Source organism: Clarias gariepinus, chromosome 22 (genome assembly GCF_024256425.1).
Source record: "Clarias gariepinus isolate MV-2021 ecotype Netherlands chromosome 22, CGAR_prim_01v2, whole genome shotgun sequence".
Lineage (NCBI taxonomy): Eukaryota > Metazoa > Chordata > Actinopteri > Siluriformes > Clariidae > Clarias > Clarias gariepinus.
This window is the reverse complement of record NC_071121.1, coordinates 11,769,304-11,797,138: the sequence shown is the minus strand read 5'-3', so window position 1 is coordinate 11,797,138 and position 27,835 is coordinate 11,769,304. Positions and strand designations below refer to the sequence as shown.

The window sequence follows — 27,835 nt, the reverse complement described above, 5'->3', positions numbered from 1 at the left end:
TACATTCAATTGGAACTTACTTTTAGCTTCATTTTTTACTTTTGCCACTTTTTGGGCTAATTAAAGGCTTTAATGGCCTTAATTTTACTCAAGGATGAGCTAAACATGGTCTATGTAGGTTCTGAATATTACATTTATCTTTTCCTTAGCAATTAATGTTTTATTAATTTTGGTTTATTAATGCAGAAGTACAATTTATTCATGTGATCTAATGCATTTGTGAGTTAAGTAAATTATTATAAAATGTTATTTAAAACATTTTTTTTATTTAAATAAAAATAATTAAAATTTTTGCTACCTGAACGACCAATCTAATTAAACAAACCTTTTTTGAAGAAGTTATCTGAACACACGTATAACAGTCTGAGTTTATTAAACAAGATAGATACAAAGTGTTCTTGACATTGATATTTTCTAAATTAAATCTTGCTGTATTGTCTGTGCATATTGAATTAAACCTTGGAGACCACAATGCAAGACAAATGAAATGTAATAATTTCCAGACATATATAACAATGTCATATATTTGTTAACAGTTAATAACAATTACTGTCAGAGAAGTCCATGCGGAAACAAAAAAAGGCTTAATAGACTGAATACTGAAAACGTCAACATGGGGGTGGGGGAGAAGAAATACAACCATCGAGGTGGATTTTCAAGGTACAAATAAATGGTAAAAAGAATGGATATTAAAAACAATCAGTACTTACAGAGATAATCATCAATCATCAATAACTGGAAATACAGGTGAAAAAAAAAACAAAAAAAAAAAACAAAGTACACTAGCTAAAGCTTGTAATTTGCACTATTAATGATGAATACATGGTTATCTTTTATAATAAATGTACACATCTTATTGATATAAAGAGATTTCAGCAAGTGGACAACTGGCTAAAGTAATCTGGAGTCTCTTAAAGCCCCAGTTAGGATGCACGGGTTTCAGAGCTGAATAAAACAGGACTTAACATCACAATCAGTTTCTGCTAGACTGCTATGAAATAATAATAATTAAAAAGATTAAAATAAAATAAAATGGCCAGAACATACTGACTGGGGCTTTGATATGTAAACATGCTTGAGCTTTCTGTTGAGGTTTTACACACAATGAGAGCATTCTTTTTATGCCACAGACACACTGACATGAGATCAAACCAACACAACAGCATTCCACATGAGAAATAGTTGTATACTCTTTGCTCTCTCTAAACTGAACTAAAAAGATGTAACAGAAAAATCACAACATTATTCCTCTGCTGAGCTTAATTTTCTCAACGCAACCTCAAAGAAAATTAGAAAGCAACAATTGGGCTACTTACAGTTTGTTTTGCTGTTTTTAACTGACATTTTGTTGAATGCGTTCACCGAACAAGTCCATGTTTAGACCAGTATAAATCTGGCCTATTGGAACATTGGAAGCAAGAAACTCGTAAAACCTATACACGATTGAAAGTGTAACAAAAACGATAATGAATAACATTTAAAATCTTGATGAGGACATGAAACATTAACACACTGAGACGAACTATGGCAAACTGGCAGTTGCTTAAACGTTTTTGAATGAAACGATATGAGCTTAACAAATGACTGGTATTGTACGACTCATGATTAAGATAAAAAACCAAAACAGAACGAGCAAAGTCGTTGCAGTGTTTAACAACACGAATCACTTTGAGAAGACTTTGAGAAGTCAGAATACTACAACCGCTTTAATAAAACTATCAATGTGACAGTAGAAATGTTTCGGATGTTGGACAGCTATTCATTGGAAGATGTATACAAACTTCTTTATTCTTTTTTTTTTTTTTTTAACTCTTGGTATTTTTTATAAATCACCTGCATCTGCAGACAGGTTCTGGGCTTATGTTCAGGGGAACTGCTAGGAAAAATGAATACTGAGTGCTAAACATTTGCACTTTGCACTAACAATATGATATTTAAATCTGATTAAAGCCAGGACGGCTTTAACTTATCTCTCCCCTATGAAGCTAGCTGTAAAGCAACTACCTATTCAATTTATTTAACATTTAGGGAAATAGTTTTAATAATAATAAATAAAACTGAGAATACACTGGTCTAATTAGTGGGTAATATGCTGTCTGTAAATGTAATCTCTTTTATAGCAAATTGTAATCATATATACCTAATATTTTATACCGTAGGCAGTAATGTTTGCTCAGGGTTTTTTATAGCACTCCGAGCAGCTGGTACAAGATAAATAAACGCTCTTACATATCTCAACCCAAACGATCTATCTGAATGCAATGTTTGGCAAAAACTTTTCAAATTTACAATTACATTCTTATACATTATACACTTCATATTTCTGACTCCTTTTTAATACTGTTGCTTGCATTTTCTGATTCATAGTACAGTGACGGCTAAATTACTTAATTTCTTTTCGAGCTCATTAAAATACACCCTCGGTATGAGCCAGATTAGATAAAAACTTTTGAAACTAGACAAACCCTAAACAGCTTGTTTAAAACTGTTACTGGTGGATCTTTGCATTTTTTTTTTTTAGATAAAATTACTGATCTGTACTAGAACGTTCAGCACATCTGCTGCTTTGTTGTCCTGAAATCCCCATCATTTCAAAGACCCATGACTAGTTGCAACTTCTCAATCATTTGTTAAGGTGCTTGTACTCATTATTCATTTTTTACAGGGATGAAGAAAGATCCTGGCAGAGGTCGTGAGTATACTCCCCTGACTTGCACCGCAACGTGTCAACACCCATTACATGGACAGTGTCATGTCGTATGAAGTGCTAAAAATGGCAGCTTTTCCTTACAACATTAGGAGAAGCCTAAAGGACAGGACAGGCAATCTTACTGATTTCCATGACATTGCACAACAACAACAACAACAACAACAAAAAAGATACATGGATACATCTGTGATGTAATTTATATAAGAAATTATTTTAGAGAGCACCTGGTCCTACTGATGCTCTTTGTACATTTTCTATAGCGCCACTATAGAAAATGCCTTTAAGAGATAATATAAAAATAAAAGTAACTCTTGCCACATAACCTTGGTGCACACCTACTACAATTGAGTGTATGGATTAGTGTGGGTAAAACAATTAAGTAAGGTGTGTACATACTGTAATAAAGCAAGCCAAAAAAAAAAGGTTACCAAGTGTCCCGTTGGTGCCCACACATTTCTAGGTCAGATTATCCTTGCCAAGGTCACAGACGTCATGATATTCGATAAAAAAAAAAAAAAAGATTAATACGTTACTTGTTTTTATCCAAATGTCTGATATCTGTTTATCGATGGTTAAAGGAGCATAAAGTGGAGGCGTTGTCAAACCCACACTAACACTTAAGACAAAACCCTGTAAAAACCTGATGGTGCCATGTGTGAAAAGAGACAGAAAATCAACAAAAGCGCTACTGAACTAAAACGATTGTTAGCCCCGAAACAATACATCCTGTCTGAAAATTCAAACATTTTCGATGAACCCCAAAGACTGGAAAGTGCTTAAAGCTTATCTTTGGATGCCTCCTAATACACCATTAGTAACATAAGGAGAGAACAAACTAATGGAAAACGCTCTGTTGTTCTGTTTTATGGAATGCATGTCAGTTAGACGGGTGTCCGAGGCGAATCAGCAGCAGACACCTTGTGTTGAGATGGCAGCCAGTCGAACCGCTACACTAATTTTCACTAAACGGCTAAATAAAGCAAAGAGTATGGCAGACACTGTGTCCTTTTGAGGACCAGTACTGTCTATTCCTTTCCGTTGTCTTTTCTCTCTCTTTTTCTCTCTCCCTCTTTTTTTTTCTAAACAGAAGAGCAGTCTGGCACAAAGAATAAGATGAGGAGGTAAAGAGAAGAAGAGCAAAGCAAAGCTCAGATGAGAGAGACGCGTATGGGGATACTGGGAGATTCTGTTCTCTGGGGAGAGTGGTGGGTAACCAGATGCTCCACCACTGTGTGTTTGGACATGTGCTTCATAAGGTAGGTCTCCTGAAAACAAAACGAGAAAGAGAGAGAAAACAGAAAAAGGAAACATGTAAATTGTCCATCTAGATTGAAATCATGCCACAGATGCTGACGAGCTGTAACAGCATAACTGAAAATAGACGCAAGAAAGTGATAATTTCAGAATTAAGCAATATCACACAGGAGGGAGTGCTGTTGTACTGAATATTAGCACAGCTGTGATGCGGCCATAGGCATGAAGGTGCAGCCCAAGTACTGAATATGTTGCAGCTGTGCTGATATTCAGTACAACAGCATGACATCAAGTGTGATATCGCTTTTATACAACAGTTTAACAAAGACCATTTTTATCAACAGAAATAAAATGTATTTTAAATTATTTTTGTTTATTTAACCTGTTTTTTTGCTCCATAAACACTGTTAACCTGGTTACTGATAACAGAGTAAAAGTAGTTTTAAACTCTTACTGGTAGTATGTAGCCATAAGTTAAGCAGAATAAAATATAGAGTTGGTAGACATCCTGTGATTTACTTTACATTTCCACTTACAGTGGTACCTCTGCATACAGATTTAATCCAAATTTAGTTTAAAAAAGACAAACCTGCTAATGGTAAATGAGTGTTTTGTATGATTAAAATGATATACATACACAAAACATTAATAGAATCAGTTTTCATTGCTTCCATTACTAAAGAAAAAACGGAAGTTGGCCTGAGAATCATTGCTGTTCTGGACACCAATCTTCTCCTAGATCTTATGGAGGCCATGGAGGTCTAGGTCACCTAGGTATCCTTTGAGAAGCTTGTCTTTACTGCAGACTTGTGCATTCTCATATACACATGCACTCTTGAGACCAGGTTGCCACTTTTTTATCGGTGTGTAACTTCTCCACACACATAGTCCACTGAGTTATGCTGGAACTGGATGGATGACCCCTAGGCTATGAAGATTCTATTGCAAAATTTCTCTTCTTATGGGTTCAAATCATTCTGACAATCTTCTCATCAACACTGGGGGTAGAGACTGTGTGCCTACAATGTACCATCCATCAGCTGGCTGAAGTTCTTAGTTAGCAGGGTCTCACACTTTTCCTAAGATGTTGCTATGAACCTGCTGCCAGAAACCTTTAAGCACGGCCTTCAGAAGGTCACCAAGAAGGTGCAGCGGCACTGAAACAGTTTGGTTGAATCAGAACACTCTACTTGTCAAAGTCTGTCTTCTCCACAGCCATGAAGCGCTATAAATACCTTGGGCTGGCTCATCCCTTAGCTGACGTCCCTATTGTTTTCCCACTCATTTTTCAAATATTCAAGTATTCTGCCTTTACAGAAAGCAACACCAAAACCAGATGGAGGCAGTCAGCCCTAAAAGCATTTTGAGAAACGCAGATGCGCCCACTTGTATGTAGTGGTTTACATCAATGACATCATAGTCTTGCCACCTGGAGGAGTACTGTAGGTCATAAAAACCACAGGCTGTTCATCACCCTTTAAGAAGACCTGTAGGAAGGCAGTGCTAAGAACTGTGGCTTCAGCACAGTACAGCTGCCGGAGTCTTTCTTATAATTTCAATTTTAAATCTTCAAACATTCCCAATGATTTGGTCTTTCCTCTATCATTCGGATTTTACATTATATTTTATTTTGTTTTGTATCTGCCTCTCAAAGCAGGTTGTATTGAAACGTGCAGTGTTTAGAAGATTCCAATGAAATTAAACACTTTAGAGCTGATTGAATTTTAAGTCCCATGATAAAACATTAGGGACTTATAGGGACGCACATTAGCTAGATGAGTTATTAGTAAAGAATTTAAAGATTTGATAGTAAAAAGTCAAAAGTGTTTCAGACACCAGGTTACATTAGCTTATGAAAGAAACATGTAAATGACATGTAAGGTTTTTATCCCTGCAGAGGCATGCAGATGTTTACTCACTGATGTGTAGGCGCGGCCACACATACTGCAGCAGTAGGCTTTAGCGTTTTTCACGGCATGGGCTGACAGGTGGATCTGTAGAGAGGCCGAGTCTGTGTAGGCACGGTAGCAGTTCGGGCACTTGTACGGCTTGTCTTTGTTGTGTTGCCTCTGATGGGACTAAGCAGTGAAAGAACCATGTAAACGGCATATATGAGAAAACAGATAACAGCAAAACAAGCATTCATGCTAGCATGATCATCTTCCTCTGCAGTATTGGGTATATAAGGGGAAAATGTTCAGAAAAATATTCAGAAGCACCTGTCTCTCTTTATGATGTACATTTTCAATTATGGGTGAAATAAAAGTTGGCTGTATATAGATAGGTATGGTTGACAGCCATTAATTATAGCTGATCAAGCAGAAAGACTGTAGGAACTATTACACTGTAGTTCAGAGTTTATTTTTAAAAAATTCCATTTCCACAAAACGCTTCATTTCCTTTTTTTCATATTTTGTTCCCATTTTTTCTATTTCAAGTTTAAATTAGACTGCAGTACTTTTTCTTACTCATTTTCAACTCACTGCAGTCTTTTTTTGTTTGTTTTCTGTTACACTCACCTGTAAATTCGACAGCTGTGTGAATGCTTTTTCACATCCGGGTTGGCCACACTTATAAGGTCTGTCACCAGTATGAATCCTAAATAATAATATATAAATATAAATATAAAATTTAATAAGTTATACTTTTGATTCTAAACCACCATTTGTACATACACAAATTTGGCTCTAGTTCCAGTAATAAAAGTATTAGGACATATTATGATAAACAGAATGAGCAGCTCACTTCTCATATCTTCTAGTCCGATTCGTTCGTTCTTTTGAATCTACTGCACTGCATAGCGCCCATGGGAGTCACGTGACAAACGAACGAACGATTTGGACCAAAGACTCAAAGACTCTAACTACTCATTTCTGTTTCCTTTACATAAGGAGGTTTTGCGATGCTTTGCATATAGAAAATGAACTGAGTCACGTCAAAGACTCATTCAAAAAGAACGAATCGTTCATGAACGACTCATCGAAGTCAAAGTCAACTTTATTGTCAATACGACCATGCAAACAGAATTTACACATCGGATCGAAATTTCGTTCTTCAGACTCCAGATGTGCACAAAAGGATTAAAAAAACAATTAATTATTACTTAGGAAATGTGACAGTTGTTTGGCTCTGGCGCTAATTAATAATAATAATGCAGCTTAATCAGGATTAATAGTGTTTTAAAGTGGTTTGATACATTGATCTTATTTCATTACAGCACTTATGTGTAAGCAATCACTAAGCACGCAGAACGCTTATGTACTGCTCATCATCTGAAACTCAGTGGAGGTGCTTCATTAAAACTACTGACCTGGTATGCTGTTGCAGGTGAGAGAGCTGGCGGAAAGAGTTCTCGCAGTAGGAACAGTGGTAAGGTTTGATCCCTAAGTGAATCCGCAGGTGCTGCGCTAGATACGAAGCATTGGCAAAAGACTTGGAACAGTGAGGACACTTATGCGGTTTGGCCTCCGTGTGGGACTTGGAATGGATCTGCATCTCTGACTTGTTGAAGAAGGTGAGAGGACATACTTTACACCTGCATAGAACAGACGCAGATAAAAGTCAAGTGCTACATTTACAGACAAACCATCATTATGATGATTCATTATGTTCTACTCAGAAACAAGCTGCGTTGTTGACCACTGTGCTTGCATAAAAATGATAACATCTATTGACTAATTAAATAAATGTCACAGTGGCTATCAAGGTTTTCAGTATAGCGTGTTTTCTAAAATGTCTACATTATGTCACTCACCAATACAAGTTTGTATCACATATTATTAAAACGTATATATGCCAAGTAAAGACCACACATCCCCTTTAAATTTCAGACCTGTAAGTTTTCCCCTCTTTGGCGATGGTGACTGACTGGTCAGGGCCTGATGCCAGAATGGGGTAGGGCACTACGAGCAGGGGCCCTGTGTTGTTCTCTGCTTTGATCTTCTTGCGTCCACGCAGGGGTTTGGACTGAGGCCCCAGCATACCTGCCAACCCTGCGCTCTTCACCTGATCCATACCAGGGACACTGGCCAGGCCTGAGATGACATTAAGAGAGGATGCAGGTCCGTGTCGGCTCTGACTGGTAGACGTGGTGGTGGATGTCATGGCCTGTGAAGTGCTATGACTGTCTGCACGAGACGTAGGTGCCAGACCTGTATTTGAACAAGTGGGGCATATTTATGGATTTGGTATTTAAAAATGGCTTCTAATCTATATAAATAAAACAAAGGTTTTGTCTGTACAATCAGATCAGAACTCACTCTTTTAATTATATCCAAAAAGATATTTTTGATAGAAATAGTATGCTTAACTTCTAAGTAACACTTCACTACACCCAATTCACTATGAACCAAAAAACAAACAGAAGTTTTGACACCCAATTTACACCTAATCCTTTCATTAATCTTTGGTCCCAGTGGTGGATTTGGATTACATCAGGGTAAGGGAAAATGAAGTGATGAACTAAGAATCAATGTCAGGAGCTGTCTTTTAAGGAGGCCTTAATATATCTGCTCTGAAATGACCTGCCTAGTGCCTGTGAAAGAAAGGTGGACTTCATTTATACATCTGTGAATGAGAGGATGCTGACACGAAGTGTATGGTAGTGGACAAGGATGTACTATTGTTCATTATATTGTATAGAAAAGTTTTTTTCAGACTGAGGACTGATAAGACACTAGCTGGGTGGTCTTATCTGGAGAGACATCACCACTCAAACATCTGGCACTTCCAGCCATGTAGAGGATGAGAGCCTTGCATTCTTAAGGGGTATTAAATGCCTGACCTCTCCAGATTTCCTTGAAATGGTCCTTATAAAAAGTGGTATTATTTGGGATAAGATGTCCAGCCTGAGCTGGATGCTGGTGGGAGTGCAGACCTACAGTAGTGGTCATAGACATAGCTAAGTGACAAGCTTTTGGTGGATATACCCTCTAGCGGTGATGGCGTTGGTAACATATTGAGCTACTGTAGTTGATTTGCCTGCAGATGATTTATTACACTCAACTTTACAGACCATAGCCTTTATTAAAGATCTCGAAATGATGTAGTGCCAACAACTGTGCAAATACTATGAAAGTTGAATCATTGAATCGCTGAATCTTGTATAACTCAGGTGCATGGCCACAATTTACTTGGCCATAATCTTGTTAACTGTGTGGAAAAGCAGTGAACAATGTGGTAGCGTTCTGCAGGTAGCCTGTTATTACTAGTTATGTAAATTTTTTTTGGAATTTTCTCATTTCTATGATGATCACACATAGTCAAGGGTGGTGTGGTCTCTATGGATAACCTGAAAGCCATAATGGAAATGTGTTAGAATGACAAGACAGTTAAGTTTAGGTTGTAAAAACAAATGTTTACTGAGAAAGGTCAGAATCCTCAGGTTTTAAATGCTTGTAGCATTGACAGTTCCTTCCAGATATGGCGCTGTTGGAAGCTTTTCATTGAGGTCAGATTCATATGTCTCTCTCTCAAAGAAAAAAAATAATGAAAGCTTTATTAAGACAAAAGATGGTCTATACCTGATCGATGGTTTGCTCTAACAGCCTGATCCACAGCTTGGCGCATATGCCAGTCTTCCCATAATCCTTTAGCCTTTACAACTGACTTGTCATCCATGGTCACCTCTTGATCATCAGAAAGAAAATCAACGGTGATTATAATTGCTAGTAACATAACCACATCAAATTTTACAAACCACACTCAATGATTCTATATTATATAGCACCAACAATCTGATAAATGCAGAAACCCATAATGCATGAATGTCTTTAAAGTTCCATACATTGTGTTATGTACCTGGAACAGTACTGGAGGCTGGGCGAGCATGCAGGGCGACATCGGGTTGGGTGGAGTTGTGGGCTTGCTGGCTTGGCAATTGCTGCAGTTTGGGGATTGGCATCATGTGCTGTGCAGCGTCTGAGGGAGCTGAGGCCACCAGCAGGGTCTGCTGAGAGGGAACAGTGGTAGGTGGCAAATGCGCAGGTCTGATCTTTTCTGCCATCAGCTGCTCTTTGATCTTGTCGATTAGTACCAGGTTATCCAGCTGTAAGAATTAGTGGTTATGCTCAAACTGGGGACATTATTTGGAAAAAAACAAACAAACAAAAAAAAAACGAAAGAAAAAAAGAAAAAAACAAAAAAACGGCTGAGATCTATGGTTTATATGGTAGAAGGTCTTTATTAACATGTTTTGCAATATCCATTATGGTTCACGGTAGGACGATCCAAAATAGTAACAGCTGATAAGAAAGCAGATGGCAGACTATATGTAAGATGCTAAACAAATTCATAAGTAAACACTACATTATGTAACTATCAGAAGTTTATTTCTTAGTCGACGAAAAATCATCTCACACTAGTTGTAAGTCGAACTTTTTGTCACCACAGTTGTATTAATAAATAATAGGTAGTGTATTAGTCACATGCAGGATTTTTACAATATAACACCTTACTACTTGATTTATCATCATACTCAATAAAATAATTTAAAATCTATTAACATTTGTTCTGCAATTTTAGAAGAATTAGATCAGCGGCAAAAATTTATATTAGAATTTTCTGCACATATTGCAAATGCATTACAAAGGTAATGTCTCACCTGAGCAGGCATAGAGGGGGGAGGTGGCCAAAAATACGGATTATTGAATCGAGGCTCTGCCATGCCTTTAAGGGAAGAAAAACAACAGAATTTTAGAAGGATCTGAATACCATAATGCACAATGAGGACAAAACACAGCTTATTATGAAAACAAATTTGTAAAAATGTATATCATTCATACAATCTATGACATATAATTTAAAATAATTGTTTGCATCAACATTTATCTGCTATACCGCTTATTCTGTACTGGGTCGCGGGGAGGGCTTGGTGTCTGGAGCCTTTGGTCACAAGGTGGGGTACACCCTGGACAGGGTGCCAATCTATCTCAGGGCCCACACACACACACAAAACACATCAGTCTTTGGACTGTGGGGCGAAAATGAGGTACCTGTAGAAAAGCCACCAAGCACGAAAGAACATGCACATGAACTCTTGACCCTTGGAGGTGTAAGGCCACAGTGCTAACCACTACACCACGGTGACGCTCAAAAACCTTCATTTAATCATTACCTAAGATTCTCCATTAATCATATTATATCTAAGTTTAGATATTATTAAGAGAAGTCAGGTTTGCATTCAAGCCATTATTTATTTAACCCTTGTTTGATTTCATCAGTAAACCCAGATTAACTTTATTTCTGCTTCTCAATTACTTCAAACATAGGTTTAAATATTAGTTAAAAACTGATTCGAATCTGACATCAGATTCCAAATAAGTAGTGCAAACTAAATTAATGAATGGGGGAAAAAGGTTTTTAGAAAACAAGCTTTATACCTTAATAAAAAAAAAAACATTGCATGAGTGATGTTAACATTAACCTCAGGTCAATCTTTTAATCAGAAATCAAAAAAGTTCCCATCAGAAGTTATGCTTTTAATTTTAATGCGTTTTAAAGCCTTAAAACCCAGGAGGCACAGATTCGTGTCTGCAACACAGCGTAGGTCAATGACGATTATATATACCATAGAAGTCCTGTCGGTGTGTTAATAGGGAGTCTTCAGACATCAAAATGTGCGTTTGTCGGATATGTCGGGTAGAATGAAAGTCATCAATACTTTTAAAATGTGTAAATTTGACCACTACCAGAATATGGGAATGATGTCACAAAAATGTAGAACTCTCAATGGTTTTTTTTGGTCATAGAAACAAGTGAAACCATAAAAAAACACACAATCATGTGCATCTGTGCTATTTGTTTGCTTATGTGACCCATTTTCAATTTTTTTCCTCAGTCATGTTTGGGTAGTTGTTTAAAATGAAATAAAATTCAGGTCACCATATTGCCTACACTGCATAATCCTGAGCCCTACATAAGTTCATTAAAAACAAAACAAAACCAAAATGATAAAATGCTCTGAATTCTACGAGCTACTCAAAGGATAAGGTTTTACTGGTTGGTTTGCTGAGCCCAGTTGTGTATGAAATTAAAGATGACTATAAATAAAGTATTTCATTTAGTTCCAGTGCTGCACACAATGAGAACAAAATCCCGTTTGCTTGTAATAAATCAAAACACAATGGTCAGCCTTTGATGTGCGTTTGATCTTGGTGTTGTACAGTGAATGAGTTACAGAAAGGCAACAGATCCAAAAGAGAAACATCAAAGTGAAGCAGAATCATCTAAATATCATAGTTTCGTGCAATATCAAAATCGCAGATAAAACTTACGGTAAATGACTGACTAATGATATTTTATGCGGTCAGTGTTTAGAGAAAAAAAAGGTGCAATTCCGAATAATTTTCATCAAAGGATGTTCGCGCATAGAACAGAGTAATAATAAAACCCTAAGTGATGTAAATTTTGACATAAATGTCAAAGAAAAGTTGCCTAACTTGTGCTGAGGAGTGTTTAACGTGCAGGTCGGCGCTGACGGGTTAAACCCTGATGCGGGCCTCCTCACACTTTTACCCCAAAAAATCAGACAAAAGAAAAAAAAAATGGCAGCCTGTCTTATTTTCATATGGAACGGCGCCATATTTCACACACCCTTTACATTTTACCCTGGCTCCGTGTGTAACAGGGACAACATGCTGAGGGATAATGTGTGTATTTGTTTACACAGATTTGCACCTTTGAATTGCCCGGCCCCTTTGAAAAAAAAAAGAGAGAGGGAGAGAGAGAGAGAGCGCGAGCGAGCGAGCGCGCGCGAGAGAGACTTCCTACAACAATCATGCCGTGCAGAAAATGGCATACAAACGCTCTGCGCCGTGCTCACAGCCGCAACCTTTAGAACGACGGCTTAATAACGCTGCATAGTGAAATGTGCACAGAAGTGCGTTACAGCTGCACACGGAGCGCGTTCGCATAATGACATCTGGGGGCAAATTTAGCATGTCTATAGCCCTGATAAAAGACAATCCGTCTGCCCTGGCGAGGCTTTCCGTGACAGTGAAACTGTCCATCGGGGAGAAGAAAGGAGGAGTAAAAAAAATAATAATGTTGCACACAAACCTTAATCTCGGACTGCAGTTTCCCTCGCAGGAGAAGCTTAATAAAAGCTAAAAGGACCTCGGTGTTCTTTTCTGTGCGCCTCCACGCTGCAGCGCTTCCGGGTCGCCCAGCGTTCACTTCTGGTGCTTCCCACAGAGCCGCTAACACTCCCAGAGTGTGTATCAGTACAGTATGTGCTAATGCAGACCAGAGCCATTCCTGAGATTCACATAAACGCACCAGTACCACAAACTGTCTGTAGTGATAATAAATAAAGTAAATAAACAAACAATTTATAACAGTATACATGGAGAAATCAATAGTGTTCGAATGTTGGAGACAAGTTAATCATTTTAATAGTAAGATGTAATCTTGTAAAATCCCCCGTGTGTGACTAATACACTACATATTATATATTAATTCACCTCTGGTGACAAATTAGTGTTAAAAAAAAAAAAAAACACAAAGTTTGTTTTTTTGTACATTGGTCATAACTCGCTTTTTTAATGATATCTTTACATTTTATACTTTGAAAACTGGAAACTAGTCTCAGAAAATTATCCGTCTGTATGCACCGTCACAGCATCACACAAAACTGTCTGACCAAAATTTGATGAAACTTTTGGAATACTTGGGTATTTGCCTGAAGTTGAAACTGCGCCATGAAACTAAATGAAATCAAAATGTTGAGGAGAAGTGAGGTTATGAGCAGTTACGTGACAGATTACATCACAGCATCCAGTGCTTTTTTTTCAACCATGGGTATTTTCAGTAAGAAATACATTTCAGTTAGTAAGCCAGAAAGTATGTTCAATTAGTAAGAAATACATTTCTGAAGATTAAAAATAGATAAAAAAAAAGAGTTTAGAAAATGAATGGAGATCATTTAAACGCTGGATGAAGATAACAAACACATCTCAAGTAAACAGTACAGTATTTAACCATCAGAAGTGTACTTGTTATACTAGAGAAAAATTTCTTACTTAAAGTTCTTCCACAAGATATTAAGTTGACTATTAGTTAAGCTATTTTACAAGATTCCACGTTACTAACATGTAATACCTAGTTGATTCATCATCATATTTGCTAAAACGAATAAACATCTATTAACATTTGTTTTGTGATCTTTGAACAAATAGATCAATGACAAAAATTAATATTTGAATTATGAGCACATACTGCAAATAAATTACAAAGGTAATATCTCACCTAAGCAGGCATAGAGGGAGGTGGTGGCCAGAAATACAGATTATTGAATTGAGGCTCTGCCATGCCTTTAAGGGATGCAAACAACTGCATTTGAAAACAAGTTATATACTATAATGTACAATGAGAACAAAAGGAGGCTTATTGTGAAGACAGATTTGTATAAAACTATATAGTTTATATGTCCTGGCTATGATTTTACTCTAAAAAAATAAAAACAAATTGTTTGCATCAAATTTCTTCTGGTGCTTCCCAGAAAGCTGCTAACACTCCCAGAGTGTGACATATACAGTAATACTGTATGTGCTTATGCAGCCTATCCTGATGTTCACATGAATGCACCAAATGCAGTACTACAAGCTCTTTGCAGTAAGAAAAAACAAACAAAAAAAATTAACTATTCAGATTAATATGCATGGAGAAACCAATGGTGTTTAGATAAAAAAGTTATTCATTTAAATAGTGTAGTTTAAGAATGTAATATTAAACATGGAATTTATAGCCTCTCAAGGTTTTCCAATAGTCTGGTATATTACAAAGAGGAAATACACTGCCAACTGTGAAGTTGCATCATATGGAGATTACTTAACTGCTTGGTCAAGTTGCATCGTAAAAACTAACTGTGGAAATTATTTATGTTAAATAGTAAAGATGAATAGAAGAAGAGTATTTTAACATGCACAAGGCAAATGAGCAGTCACAGGATTTGAGCTAAACAGCTGCGTGACCTTAAGAAAACCATTTGTTATTGAGTTTAATCAGAATATAAGGCTTAATTTTTCTAATATAAGGCTTAATTTTGAAGCATAAAAATTGGAGCAAAGGAAAAAAGGGCCATATGCTCTGATAAGTCCAGATTTTCCCTGTATGGGTAAGAAGAGAAGCACATGTGGTACATGTGGTACTTATCATGCATAGTGGCCACTGTACTTTTTTGATACTGCTTTACATTAAAGGAACTTTTGAATATCAACAAAATATACACTTCCATAAAAATATACACTTCCATAAAAATATACACAAGCATAAAATAATTACACATATTAAAAGAAGAATAAAAGGTAAGAGAAAATGCTATTATTGAAGAAGAATGCACACTGCGGTGATGTGATACCTGTTATCACTCCGAAGTGAACTTATTTCCTTCAACGTTTTGTGAGCCATATTAGTTCCCGTTATCATTTATGTGATTTAGCAACCATTAACAGGCATACCTTAATTTTTTCTATGTTAAAATAGCAACATTTATCAAGTGTGTGTGTCCACCTTATAAAAATGGTAATTAAAGTAAGACCATTAATCCTAAGCAAAATCATTTAAATTACTGTCAATTACCACCTTCTGACCAATTAGATTAAATATAGTTAATGAATAAATATTAAATACTTTCTGTTTAATGAATGGAATTCTATCTATACCAAAGAAAAGGTGGGTTTCTATGAAATACTATGAATTATATATTGTTTCTAAGGGTGATAACTAGTTAGATATTATGTACAGGCCAACCTGCTTTTGAATTGATGCTTTTATTAAATCCATTCAAGTGATCAGTGATATTGGCTAATAACTATAACATGCAAAAACCTAAAGTAATAATAAATCTAATAGCGTAATAGCTAATACATACTGTATTAATAGCTAATACATACTGTAATTTCCAGTGTAAAAACAAAAACCTTTTTAGACCTTCTAGCTAAGAGGCCTATGGATTGCTTGAGTCATCTTTAAAAGCTACTGAACTGACCAACTAACCAAACAGACAAAGTAAGAATATGTTTGTGTATATCATTTATGTTGTATTAATGCTTACTAATCACTGGACTTTTTTCTGGGCCCACACTAACATATCTAACACTTCTAATCTGAATAATGAATTTCATTGTAGTTTATGAGTAATCTACCTGAATTTACAAATGACTAACTGAAAAATCTGATGCCTTTAAACTTAAGGAAACCACAATTGTAAATTGCACACCTTTCAGAAGTCTCCACGTCATCTCTAAAAATCTTGTAGCAAATCTCAATGTCATGTAATTAGGATTTGTCATGCATTAGAATCCACATACCATCTTGGCAGGATACCTGTCTTTTTTTTCTTCTTTTTTTTAAAGCCATCAGCATTTCATCTCCACTAGATGTCATCATTAGTCCTGTTACACAAAAGCACCTGTAGACCAGACCGCATAGATGAAACTTCAAAAGTTGTACTCATTACATCCACAGCTGCAGCTAAGTGACCTAAAGATCACAAAGAAGAGGATGTTCCTCTGTGACAAAATTTTACCATCCCATCCTACTATCTTGCTTTAGGACGCACGTTTAGCCCGTAAAGGAGGGGTTGTTGGTTGACGTATTTTCCTGTGTCACATTTCTGAGAATTTTTTTCACTTCACCACCACATAAAGTTTCAGGTCCTTCAAACTGAACTTCCTGTTAGAATTAGTCTTTTGTGGAAAAGCAGTTTAGAGAAATCAGCGGTAGAGGTGCATGTTTGAGGCTACAATGTAGCTATTATCTGCATACCATTTGATTATTTACGTTATGTATCTATAATCTGTTTGATCAGATGTGTATGCTGAATCAGAGGTTTTTGTTTATGGATATTTTGAAACTCATTTGTTCATAACCATGTTGCCAGTGTTTATGGTGAGTAACCGTATACTTCTGAAAATGATTAGTTATCTACTGTTACTGTACCCTCTACCTGCCTGTTATTTATTACTCTTAAAACACACTTGTGTTTATATTGGTGTTGTATAATGTTTATATTTAGTTTCTACTCAATTCTACAGTAACCATTGCTTTATTGGTGTTTAGATACAAAAGCTTATGGTAGAATAGCAGGCCAACATTTGTTTTGACTGAAGTGTCTCATTACTGAAAAGTAATGAAGTACACTGTCTATGAAAAACTAAAAAGGACTTGTCTAATACCTAAGTCAGGGATGTCCAACTCCATTGTATCATCACTTTGAGTTTAGCTCCAGATCGGAAGCTAAAAGTGACTGAATTATAATTTCTAGGACTTTTCTTCAGACTAAATGTGACTGAATTATTTTTTCTAGGACTTTTCTTCAGAAATTCGGTACAGACATTAATCTAATCTAATATTAATCTAATCTTATCAATCTAATAAGTCTTTTTGTCATAGTACTGTAAATGTGCTTGAATCAACTAAACACGTCAATGCTCAAGTGAAGCACCCGAAATAAGTATTTAAAAGTGAAATACTATAAATTTTATATATAATTATACCCTGTATACAGAATAAAGCAGTGTAGACAATAAGTGATTGTGTGAGTTTTTTTGCGTGACAATTGCATTTGTTTGTATTTTGAAAAAGTGTGATATCACAAACTATTTGGGAATTACAATAAATTTTATTAAAGCAACAGTGGTTTTACAAAGCTGTGATTTTGATGTGTTTATGACTTTATTTACCTGCGAAACCATGATACAGCCTAAAGATATGCATAATTGTAACTGTAACACACAGTAAAACCTTAAAGAAGTACATTTTGGTCATGGTAATCCCCCTAAAGTGGAGCACTGTTATATGTGATGTTTCTTTACAATCCAGGTATTTGCTCTGGCCGCAGCCTCTCTGTGCCACAGTGGAAACTGTTCAAATATATGTAAAGAACCCTTGCCTGAGGGACAGAGGATTTTTGAAACTCAATGTTCGGCAGGTAAACAATCTTTCTCCTTTCAACTTGAAAAATATTAAGTATTAAAAAAAATTGTAAAGTTATAATGGGTTATAAATAGGATCTGTGTCAGTAATATTGGTATTGTAATAGTAATGATCGGGTTCAACTAGATCTGAGGTGGAGGCCTTTACCAAAATGTCAGCTTGCTGCATGTTTCTTTGGTGCTTTGCTGAGTCAGATTCATACATAATATACTGTAGGCAATAACTCGTGGGCATTTGATCATCACACTGCTTTATGGATGTTCCCCCAAACCGTTGCCCCACAGTTGGAAGCACTCTATAGCGTTATAGTTTTCCCTCAGTGGAATTAAGAGATTTGAACCTGTTCGAGGATGACATTGCCCCTGTGCACAAAGTAAGCACTTTAAAGACAGAGTTTGGGGTGAAAAAAGTCAGGATGCCCTGACCTCAACCCCACTAAACACCTTTGAGTATCACTGATGCTCTTGTGGCTAAATGGGTAACCCCCCACAGCTGCATTCCAAAATCTAGTGGCAAGCCTTCTGAGAAGAGTGGTGCATCTGATTTCAGCAAAAAGGGGAATGAATATGAAATGGAATGTTCAGCAAACATGATGCTATTTATCCACAAATGTTGGAAAACGTTTTATTTCTCACAAAGTGAGGAATAGAACACAATAAGAGCATACTGTTATAGGAAAATAAATAACAATATAATAGTGAGACATGGCTCAAGTTAATGTTACCACCCCCAAGCTAATTAATTTTTAAATACAGCATAAGTGTTTTATTCCACAGCAATTTAATCAAAATCGTCAACTATCGATAGGATCTGCGAAGGAATGAAATGTTGTAATTTTAACCATTTATAGCTACCATTAATGTTCATCCATGAAAAAAGTCAGATACTCTAAATAGTTCCTCAGACGTCTCCAGTTCACTCTCTCTTTTACATGAAGGTATTAAGAATAAAAAAGAGTTTCAAAATACCAAGAAACCAGGAACTGCAGTTATCATGAAAACTAGTACGATGCTAACTGTGCTATACTGCACTTTCTTCCAGTGCGCTAAGATTCGCTGCCTCCTTAAACATCCTACAGGAAGCTTCTAGAAATAACCAATTACACACGTCTGACTGTTAAATACTTAGCACGAGCGTGTTTACTGTTAGAATTAGATCATGTGGAACACCTGTTGTTCAAGTGTCTGTTTATAAGTTGTTACTACAACTGACGATCACGTACTAAAACTATTAAATTGAAATAAACCTAAAACTTCTCAGCTGTGCTAAACATTTTTGGAACAATCATACTTTTTTCAATTATTCCGTGGTGTATCTAAGATTAACGCACTTCAAACACTTTTGGAAATGTGTACTTGTATTATTAGGTAAAAGCCTTGAATATAAAATATAGATGTGTTGCACTTAAGTAACCTAATACAATTCTGACATTTCAGGCTATTACAGGAAACAGTACTGCCCAAATTCGAATAAAATTCTCTGTGAGCTATGTGGAGAGGATACTTACACAAAAGTTGACAACACAGCACTTGAGTGCAGTTTTTGCCGGGTCTGTGGTCCCGGTAAGTAAAACTCATTATCATTTTAAATGCAGTCACAAAATCCTATACCTTTGTGTGACGTGATGCTCAAAAGACACCTCGTTTTACAGATGAGGTTGCTACGCGTGAATGTACAAATAAGACAAACCGGGAATGCGACTGCAAAGACGGCCTTTACCGGAGTTTCGCTGAGCATTCTGGTGGGATCTGTAAAAACTGTACAGTGTGCCAAAACTGTAGCAAGTGTAAGTAAAGTCCAGTGTCCAATTAATGATGTGACATTTTATGTGCTTCCATATGTCAATGGTGTTAAGCAAAATGTAGTATTTGCAAGATGGAAACATTATACAGATACTGTGGGATAACCAAGTGGGATAATAAATCAGTGTGTTACAAAAGCCAGGGGAACTTGAAGGGTACACCTGTTGATCCTATAGATAAAACGTTCGTAACTGCAAAACGTAATTACAGTGATAAGATTTTGATCATTTGCAGATCAAATTAGATCTAATCTTTGTTTAATATTATTTTATCACAATAGTTAAATAAAGTTAAAAGTTTTCATGCATGTACGACAAATATCTTTAATTGACAGTGTAAGTAATAATAATAATTATAATAAAAATAAGATTTATTAAGTTATTATGAAAAAAAAAACTATAATTTTTTTCTTTTTCTTTAGGCCCTGAATGTAAAGGTAATTGTGGAGTGCAGAATTGTAAGCATGGCCAATTCCTGGATCAACAAGGGAAATGCCAATTATGTGCCAAGTAAGAGATGTCTTTTTACCGTACATTCGGTCATTTTCTCTTGTTTTTGGGAGCTTTTAAGATTTTTAAGACTGTGGTGATTATTGTCCAAGGATTTGCCTGATCAAATGTGCGTTTCAGAGTCCATCTACTGTTTATTTCTGACTGATGACCAGCAACCCCTATAAGAAAAAAATAAGCAAGAAAAGTTGTCAAACAAAGTTTCAGATTCTGTTTGATTCTTCAAAGAGAAATGTGGTAGAATTTAGGTTAGTGGGTTGTGGATTTCCTGTATACAGAAGTGAACATCTTTGTCAGAATTTCCTGCCATTTTACAGAGATCTGCTAATCAGCTCTCCTAAAGAAATGTCACAAACATAACATGTGTCTAAAATACACTGGCCACGTCATCACACCTACTCTTCTGATATTTAATAGAGAGCCCGAACTGTTTACAGTTAACTGTAATTCACACATGTTGTGCTTTACTTGAAGCCAGTTTACTGTATTTCTCTAGCTATAGAGTTATATTAACTGTCATATGTTTGTGCTTGTTTTTTCCTCTCTTACAATCACAGTCACAACTGCTTGGATAAGTCCTGTAACTCATTTTGTAACCCAGGTAAGTAAAAAATAACACAAATGTGTATATACTTGTACATATTTATTTATGTGTCCTATAAACAACAGTGTTCTGACAATATAATATGTACACTGCCTGGAATAAAAGTCACGCACACACTTATATTTTGTTGGACCACCTTTAGCTTGGATTATGGCACGCATTTGCCAAGGTATGGTTTTGACTAACTTATGCAAATTCATAATTTTAACCTTGTCCAGAGTTGCGTTAAACAACTTTTATTGATAATGGGAGAGTCAAACCATTCCACAAAGTCTTCTCTAGCACATCCAATTCAATGCAAGGTCATGATGCTGTGGTAGCCAGTTTTTGTATAAAGATTATTCCTTATTCTCCCAAAGCCACTCATTAACAATTTGATACTGATTAATCTTGGCATGTATGCCTTGAAATATGCCTGTGGCATCTTGGAAGAAGAAAAACAAATCCAGTCATTCAGTACACACAGGTAGTCAGCTGACATTATTATTATTATTATTGCCACATAATGTTGCTGAGCCTAGACCTAACCAACTGCAGCAACTCTAGATCATAAAACTGCCTCCAGATGCACTATGCATAATGGGTGCATCACTTCACGCCCGTCTCTTCTTACCTTAAACGCTCTGGAATAGGGTCAATCTGAACTCATCAGCCACATGACCTTTTTCCATTTCCCAATGTCCAATCTTTATGCTCCCAGCAAAATAAGCCATTTTTTTCTGATTAGCTTCATTAACAAGTGGTTGTCTAATGTCCAAACGGCTGGTTAGTCCTTGTTACATTGTATGTGGAAATGTTCTTACTTAGTCCCTCTTAAACACAGAGGTTAAATGGTCTCCAATGATAATGATTCATGATGTTTTTTTCTGACAACGTTTCAGACCTTACAGTACAGCACTATCATTTCAGGTTCTAATAATGCATTGGACAGGGCTTATTCCAAATTCAGTAATTTCAGCAATCTCCCTAGTTGTTTTCTTTGCTTAATCCATGCCAATAATTTGCCAATAACTTCTAAAAACCTCTTTCATGACCGTGTGGTACAGTATGTCTTCTGACATGGTTGTTTAAGAAATTAAAAGCTACTCACTGCATCGGTTAGCGATTAAATAAATCATTAAAATAACTAAAACATATTAATCACTGCAGTAACAATCTAATCAAAGACTGTTAAGCAAATTTCAAGTGTGACTTTTGTTGGCCAGACAGTGTTTTTGTAGACACCAAAGTATTATGGTAAAGATCACGTTTTGTCTTGTTTTATTGCCAGTTCCTCCCACAACATCGGATTTGGTATCTAAGGTCATCCTGTGCATACTGATACTGCTTGGACTTTTTGCTTTTTGTTGCTTAATGTGTGAAGCCAGTAGACGTAGGCACCTGTGTTGCCGGGCTCGTATAAAGAATGTGAACGTTCAAAATGGAGTTCCACCAAAAGTGCCGACTTTACCTGGTAAATGACCTGTTGTTGCTCTAATGTTATGGACATTAGCATTGTAAACACAATATCACATGCATATTACAAAACTGTTTATGTTTCCGTGTTTTCATCAGATCAGCCTGGGGACGAGCCGGACATTCATTTGCCAATGGTTAGTATTATTTTCTACGAATGTTGTTCAAATAAGTGTTTCAGTATGCTGGAAATTAATCCAATTAACCAACCAACCAACCAAACAAAAAATTATTTTTCTGTTTCCAAAGAACATAATCCCTGGAAGTGAAGTGAAAGGTCCAGGCAACAGAGACAAACTAGGACATCTGGACACAGACTTGGCTGGACAAATCACAGCTCCCCTTATAATACATGGGAATATAAAAGGCATAGTAACTATATTTTATAATTAAGTATAATGCCATTCTTTTTTTCTCAGCAGGACTTGCTAAGGAGTGTCTTTCCATTTATGGCAGAAACTTAATTTCTGTACAATTATTTAGAAACCTTTAAATTACCAGAAAAATTAACAAGCAAACATAATTATTACTATGATGAACTTTGGGTGATTCAATCTGACACATGCATTTAAATGTCACATATTCTTTAATGATATAAAGTAATAGTATACTGTTTTAATAAAGTATATTGCATTAAATTAATATTTAATTAATATGATTATATTTTTATATTCATGCCAGTAAAAAAAAACTTTTTAGATAAATAATAGAAATTTTAGATAATTAAAAAAAGGCAGTACTAATTAAATTTACTTACATTTGACCTGTAATTAAGAGACCCATTTTTAATGATAAAAGCTTTTTTTTAAAAAAGCTGTGTGGCACAAAATCAAATCTGCAGAACAACTTTTCAGGTAAAATTGTACATCAGTAAACAAATGCAGTTTTAATGATAAATACGATGGCCATTCAATTCAAACAAGGCATTTCACTAGTGTTTGGATACCATCAAGGTAGAAAGTTTTGAAAAAAGTATGCCAGAATATCTACAGTATCTAACTGCCTGTTTCATGTCTAAAACACTGGCCTCCCAGGATTTCCTTTAATTGCCCAAACATGAGGAAATCACTTGCCAAATCCCTGCATAGTTACTATAATGTGCAAGTGAGTAAATTATTCTCTGTATAGTTCTCACAGGAAGATGTGTCTCTTCTGCAAGTTATCCATGCAATTTAAAAGATAAGCGTGCCACTTGCTGAACAACTGCAGTGGGTCAGAATCGTCATTCATGGATATACGGCCGTCTTTAAATGACATTTAAATGTTTTACTGCGGCTAAAGGTCTCATCACCATACTGTGTATGTCTTCTGTAAATAGTGGGTTTATTCCTCCATTTGCCAGAAGTTTTCTCACAAATCCTAGTTTGACCTGAACATCCCATGTAGTTGTCACACCAATCATAGTTTACCATGCAAATTATGGCTATTATGGCTATTATGGATACTTATTATTTAAGCAACATTACATAAAGGAAGTGCTGTTGGGCTGGAAATGAACACAGGTGTGATGTGATTATATTTATTTTACATTAGAACAGCAGCTTTGTTTACTTCCAGGTTCTGGGCATGAATCCTAAGGCTTGTGATTTCCCCTAGTGTTAGAAGCTAGTAGACTATATACTGTAGCTCTCCGGAGGCAAAAAGGAAAAAGTTATTAAGTGGACAATGTGTTGTATAAGATGAGGTAACACTATCAGATGTGTTTTCTTGCTGAAACTGATTCCGTGACTAATATGAATGTGGGTTTTGGCAGGCAGCTGCTCTTTCCTCAGTACTATGCACTGTATCCACCTACTGTACTTTCACACATGCTGCGACCAGCAGTTAGTGTAATAAATGATTGTAGAACACTTGTCATGTGGAGTAATACATATAGTTTTATTATCACTGTCCCTTATCATCACTCATGAAAAGCGTCTTGTCCAATCTGGAACTAACTTTTGTATAGGTCAAAAAAACAAAACAAAGAACGTGTATTTTTAAAATAACAAATATTTAGTCTTTAGGATATGAATGATGGTAGCTTTGTTATAGTGCATTTTCACAGATGCATAGTGTCAGTTGTGGTGTTTTGAGTTGAAAGCAAATCTTGATTTAGACTTGACTGATATTCCTGTCATGTGCTTTGTAGCGAACAGAAATACTGTTTACTTTCAATCTCAAAAGTGATGATTCTAAAAGCTCTTTATCAAATATGTCAAATTGGGAAATTGTATAAGAAACCCAGCCTTTCCTAACACCTCTGAGCCTTATCCTTTTGCTAATCAGGTGGGTGTTTGTGACCGTGTCAGCTAAGCAGAAGGCTCAGTGATGAAAGAAAGTGATATGAGGACTACAGCGAAGTCGTTCAATCAGATAGCAGAGCTCTGCATATGTGTGCTGTATGTCTCAAACATTTCCTGTGGCCTCCCTGCACTGGCAAATTATCAGCACTAAATTATATTTCTGCAGAAACCCATGAGGTATTTTCTTGTACGCAGATAAAGACTGTAGGAATAGGGCTTTTACCGTGCCAGAGAATTAGTAATATTATTACACGTTCTTATGGGTTGTGTTCTGACGTCTTATACCTTTTACTGGAGTGAAGAAATGGATTGGTAAAAATGCCTTCATGATAGTACCATTTATATAACACAATACTGAAATACTTAAATACAAATCCAGCTGCAAAGTATTTTTGTTAGGAGAATGACACGATCAAGAGTTGTTGAATTTGTGGCGGCAATGTTGCATTTAATTTTCTATTAAATTGTCCAACATAGAAACTACATTTCTCTTTTAGAAAGATATTTACTGTAAGTCTATAATTGTTAATGCGTCCTTTAAGGTAACAAAATTCTATTGCTTCTCTGAGGTAATAAAAATTAAATATTCACTGTAGTTATCTTACCGCACTAAATATAAATTTTCTTTTTGGTATTTTGACACATAGTGGTTATACTAGGAATGTTTACTAGGTGCACTCAACAGTTAAACCTAGTAAACACTCCCTATCATAGGTCAGTTAATCACATCTTTCTTTTAAGAAAATGAAATGTCAGAATATTAGTAGACAAAACTATTTATTTCAGCTTTTATTTGTCTTATCACAGTCCCAGTGGGTCAGAAATTTACATACACTTAGTTAGTATTTGTTAATATTGACTTTAAATTGTTTAACTTGACTTGAATGTTTTGGGTAGCCTTCTACAAGCTACTTACAATAGGTTTCTGGAATTTTAGCTTATTCCTCCTGACTGAACTGGTGTAACTGAGTCTGGTTTATAAGCCTCTTTGCTCTCACTTACTTTTTTCAGTTCCATCCACAAAGTTTCTATTGGATGATGGTCAGGGCCACTCCAATACCTCAACTTTATTGTTCTTAAGCTTTTTTGTCAAAAATTTGGAAACATGCTTGGGGTTATTGTGCATTTGGAAGACCCATTTGTGTCCAAGTTTCAATTTCCTCTATGATGTCTTGAGATGTTGCTCTTGTGATGCCATCTATTGTGGGAAGTGCATCAGCCCCTCCGGGAGTAAAGTCCTCCCACAAAATGTTGCTACCATCCTGGGGCTTCATAATTGGATAGTGTTGCTTGCAAGCCTCCCCCTTTTTCGGATATAATGATGGTCGTTATGGACAAACAGGTAAATTCATCAGACCAGAGAACAATTCTTCAAAACATCACCATGTGCAGATACAAGCCATAGTCTGATTTTGAAGCAGTAACTTCTTCCTTGCTGAGTAGCCTTCCAGGTTATACCCATATTGACCTTGTTTTTATGTGGATGGGGATACTTTTTTTTTTTTACCTGTTTCCTTAAGGGGTCCTTTGCTATTGTTCCAGGATAGATTTGTATTTTTTGTACCAAAGTACACATCTACTTCCTAAGTGATATAATGGCGGCATAGTGCCATGGTGTTTATACTTAAGTAGTATTGTTGGTACAGATGAACCTGGTACCTTCAGCTATTTAGAAATTGTTCCTAAGGAGGATCCAGACTTCTGGAGGTCCATATTTTTTCTAAGCTCTTAGATGATCAAAAAAAGAGGTACTGAGTTTGAAGGTAGACCTTAAAATACATCCACAGGTACACCTCCAATTGACACAAATAATGTCAATTAGCCTATCAGAAACTTATTCATGGCATAATTTTCTGGAATTTTCCAAACTGTAAATGCACAGTCAACCGAGTGTATGTAAATTGTGATATAGTGAAATAATTTATCTGTGAACTATTTTTGAAAAAAATTTGCTAACATGATATCTGTGGATTGGTTAAAAATTTTTTGTTATATTTCAGTCCTTACATAACTATTCTTTAACAACTGTTTATGCACTTTCACCAGAACCAGCCAGAAATGAGCCAGAAAAGGAGATGTGGCCAGCCTCTATGCTTTACACCATCATCAGACAGGTTCCTGTGCGGCGCTGGAAGGAGTTCTTAAGGTTGCTTTCCCTATCTGATGATCAAATGGAGAGACTGGAGCTGGAGGCAAGAGGGTCCTATCTTGAGCTGCAATATCAGATGCTGCGTCTTTGGAGCCAGATGAATGGCGCTTGCCTGGAGATCATCTACTCTACACTACATTGTATGGACCTGTCAGGGTGTGCAGAGGATCTGCAGGAAAAGCTGCAGCAGTTGCAGGAGACTATGGTCTAGATAAGTCCGTGAAAAATTTACCTCTTAGCAGGGTTCTCAAATGCTCTAAATCTGAATGTCTGACACAGCTGGAGCAGTTCATTGCACTTATAAAACTTACAAGACCCACTGATCAAACACAGGTTTTTTACAGTGATTCATAGGAATGCAATGAATACGAAGCAGAGTCATGCTGCTGATTCTTTTGAAATAATGTTTTTATTTTGTTTTGTAATATAATGTGCACATAAAGTATTTAAAGAGACAACAGATAAACATTAATATTAATATGCATTGAACTATACATACATTATACTTGCCGCAAGTATTGGGGCAGCGCTCATAAGAACAAATTTAACCTCGTCTGTGTGAAGGTTACCATAAAGGTTCACCTAAGTACAGAATTAAAATGTCAGTGGTTTATGTTGTTTAAAGTTATTGTTTACCAAATGCCAGGTGGTGTCCTTTAATTTTTGTACTGTACATTTTTTTAAAGGAAAACAGATAAACCACTTCAATCAGAACTGTAGGTTTTAAAAACCATTGAGATTTAAGTATTATTATACATCCACTGCCACAAATGGTGGGCTGAGGGTGATGTACAGTATGTGACATTTCTGAAAGTCACACTGGCACGTTACGTGCATTTTTTTTAACCGATAATTTTTAAACGTTCCTTTTGGTATTTTTTTTTGTGTGTAAGCTCTTACTTGCAAGTGCTCTTGAATTTGTTTGGAATAAATGTAATATATCTCAAATGTGTTTGTGAGTTGTAATTTTGATTTGTTTAAGGGGAAATTTTGCTCCATATCATAGTTTATACATTTAAACGAGTGTTTAAACAAGTGTCAAATGTAACATTACTTGAATCTTTCTTGTTTCAATGCTTAACACTGCTGCCATGGCATTTGTGAGATGCCACCGAACAGAACTCCCCACCTG

At 36.1% G+C, this 27,835-nt stretch overlaps 2 protein-coding genes across 4 annotated transcripts; one reads left to right on the top strand and one right to left on the bottom strand.

Moving 5' to 3' along the window:
* Positions 1-356: 356 nt before the first annotated feature.
* On the bottom strand, positions 357-13,133 carry znf362b (zinc finger protein 362b). Of its 3 annotated transcripts, XM_053483161.1 has the most exons (10): positions 13,022-13,133; positions 10,566-10,630; positions 9,764-10,010; positions 9,487-9,591; positions 7,797-8,115; positions 7,275-7,499; positions 6,484-6,562; positions 5,884-6,042; positions 3,888-3,975; positions 357-3,268 (listed from the first exon to the last, which is right to left on the bottom strand). In XM_053483161.1, the coding sequence occupies exons 2-10, from the start codon at positions 10,626-10,628 to the stop codon at positions 3,240-3,242; spliced, it is 1,314 nt and encodes a 437-aa protein (XP_053339136.1). In that variant the 5' UTR covers positions 10,629-10,630; positions 13,022-13,133; the 3' UTR covers positions 357-3,239. The 3 variants fall into 3 exon arrangements, with proteins under 3 accessions (XP_053339136.1, XP_053339135.1, XP_053339137.1); XM_053483160.1 differs by having other exon boundaries at positions 357-3,975; XM_053483162.1 differs by having other exon boundaries at positions 357-3,975; positions 9,764-9,983.
* A 3,551-nt stretch (positions 13,134-16,684) lies between these two features.
* On the top strand, positions 16,685-27,604 carry si:ch211-112c15.8 (tumor necrosis factor receptor superfamily member 1A). Its single transcript, XM_053482090.1, has 10 exons — positions 16,685-16,852; positions 17,786-17,894; positions 19,336-19,461; positions 19,551-19,685; positions 20,123-20,210; positions 20,768-20,811; positions 22,085-22,267; positions 22,369-22,406; positions 22,519-22,636; positions 26,601-27,604. Exons 1-10 carry the CDS (start codon positions 16,835-16,837, stop codon positions 26,912-26,914), a joined length of 1,173 nt encoding a protein of 390 aa, XP_053338065.1. The 5' UTR covers positions 16,685-16,834; the 3' UTR covers positions 26,915-27,604.
* The last annotated feature ends 231 nt before the right edge of the window (positions 27,605-27,835 follow it).

Bases quoted from the DNA above. Each gene is read 5' to 3' on its own strand.
- znf362b (XM_053483160.1), bottom strand. From the start codon at position 10,628: ATGGCAGAGCCTCGATTCAATAATCCGTATTTTTGGCCACCTCCCCCC. The intron at 10,011-10,565 runs GTGAGACATTAC...TAATTCTTACAG, and splicing joins CCCCCTCTATGCCTGCTCAG to CTGGATAACCTGGTACTAAT. The intron at 7,500-7,796 runs GTCTGAAATTTA...TGTTCTATGCAG, and splicing joins AAAGAGGGGAAAACTTACAG to GTGTAAAGTATGTCCTCTCA.
- si:ch211-112c15.8 (XM_053482090.1), top strand. The intron at 22,407-22,518 runs GTTAGTATTATT...CTGTTTCCAAAG, and splicing joins CGGACATTCATTTGCCAATG to AACATAATCCCTGGAAGTGA. The intron at 22,637-26,600 runs GCATAGTAACTA...CACTTTCACCAG, and splicing joins AATACATGGGAATATAAAAG to AACCAGCCAGAAATGAGCCA.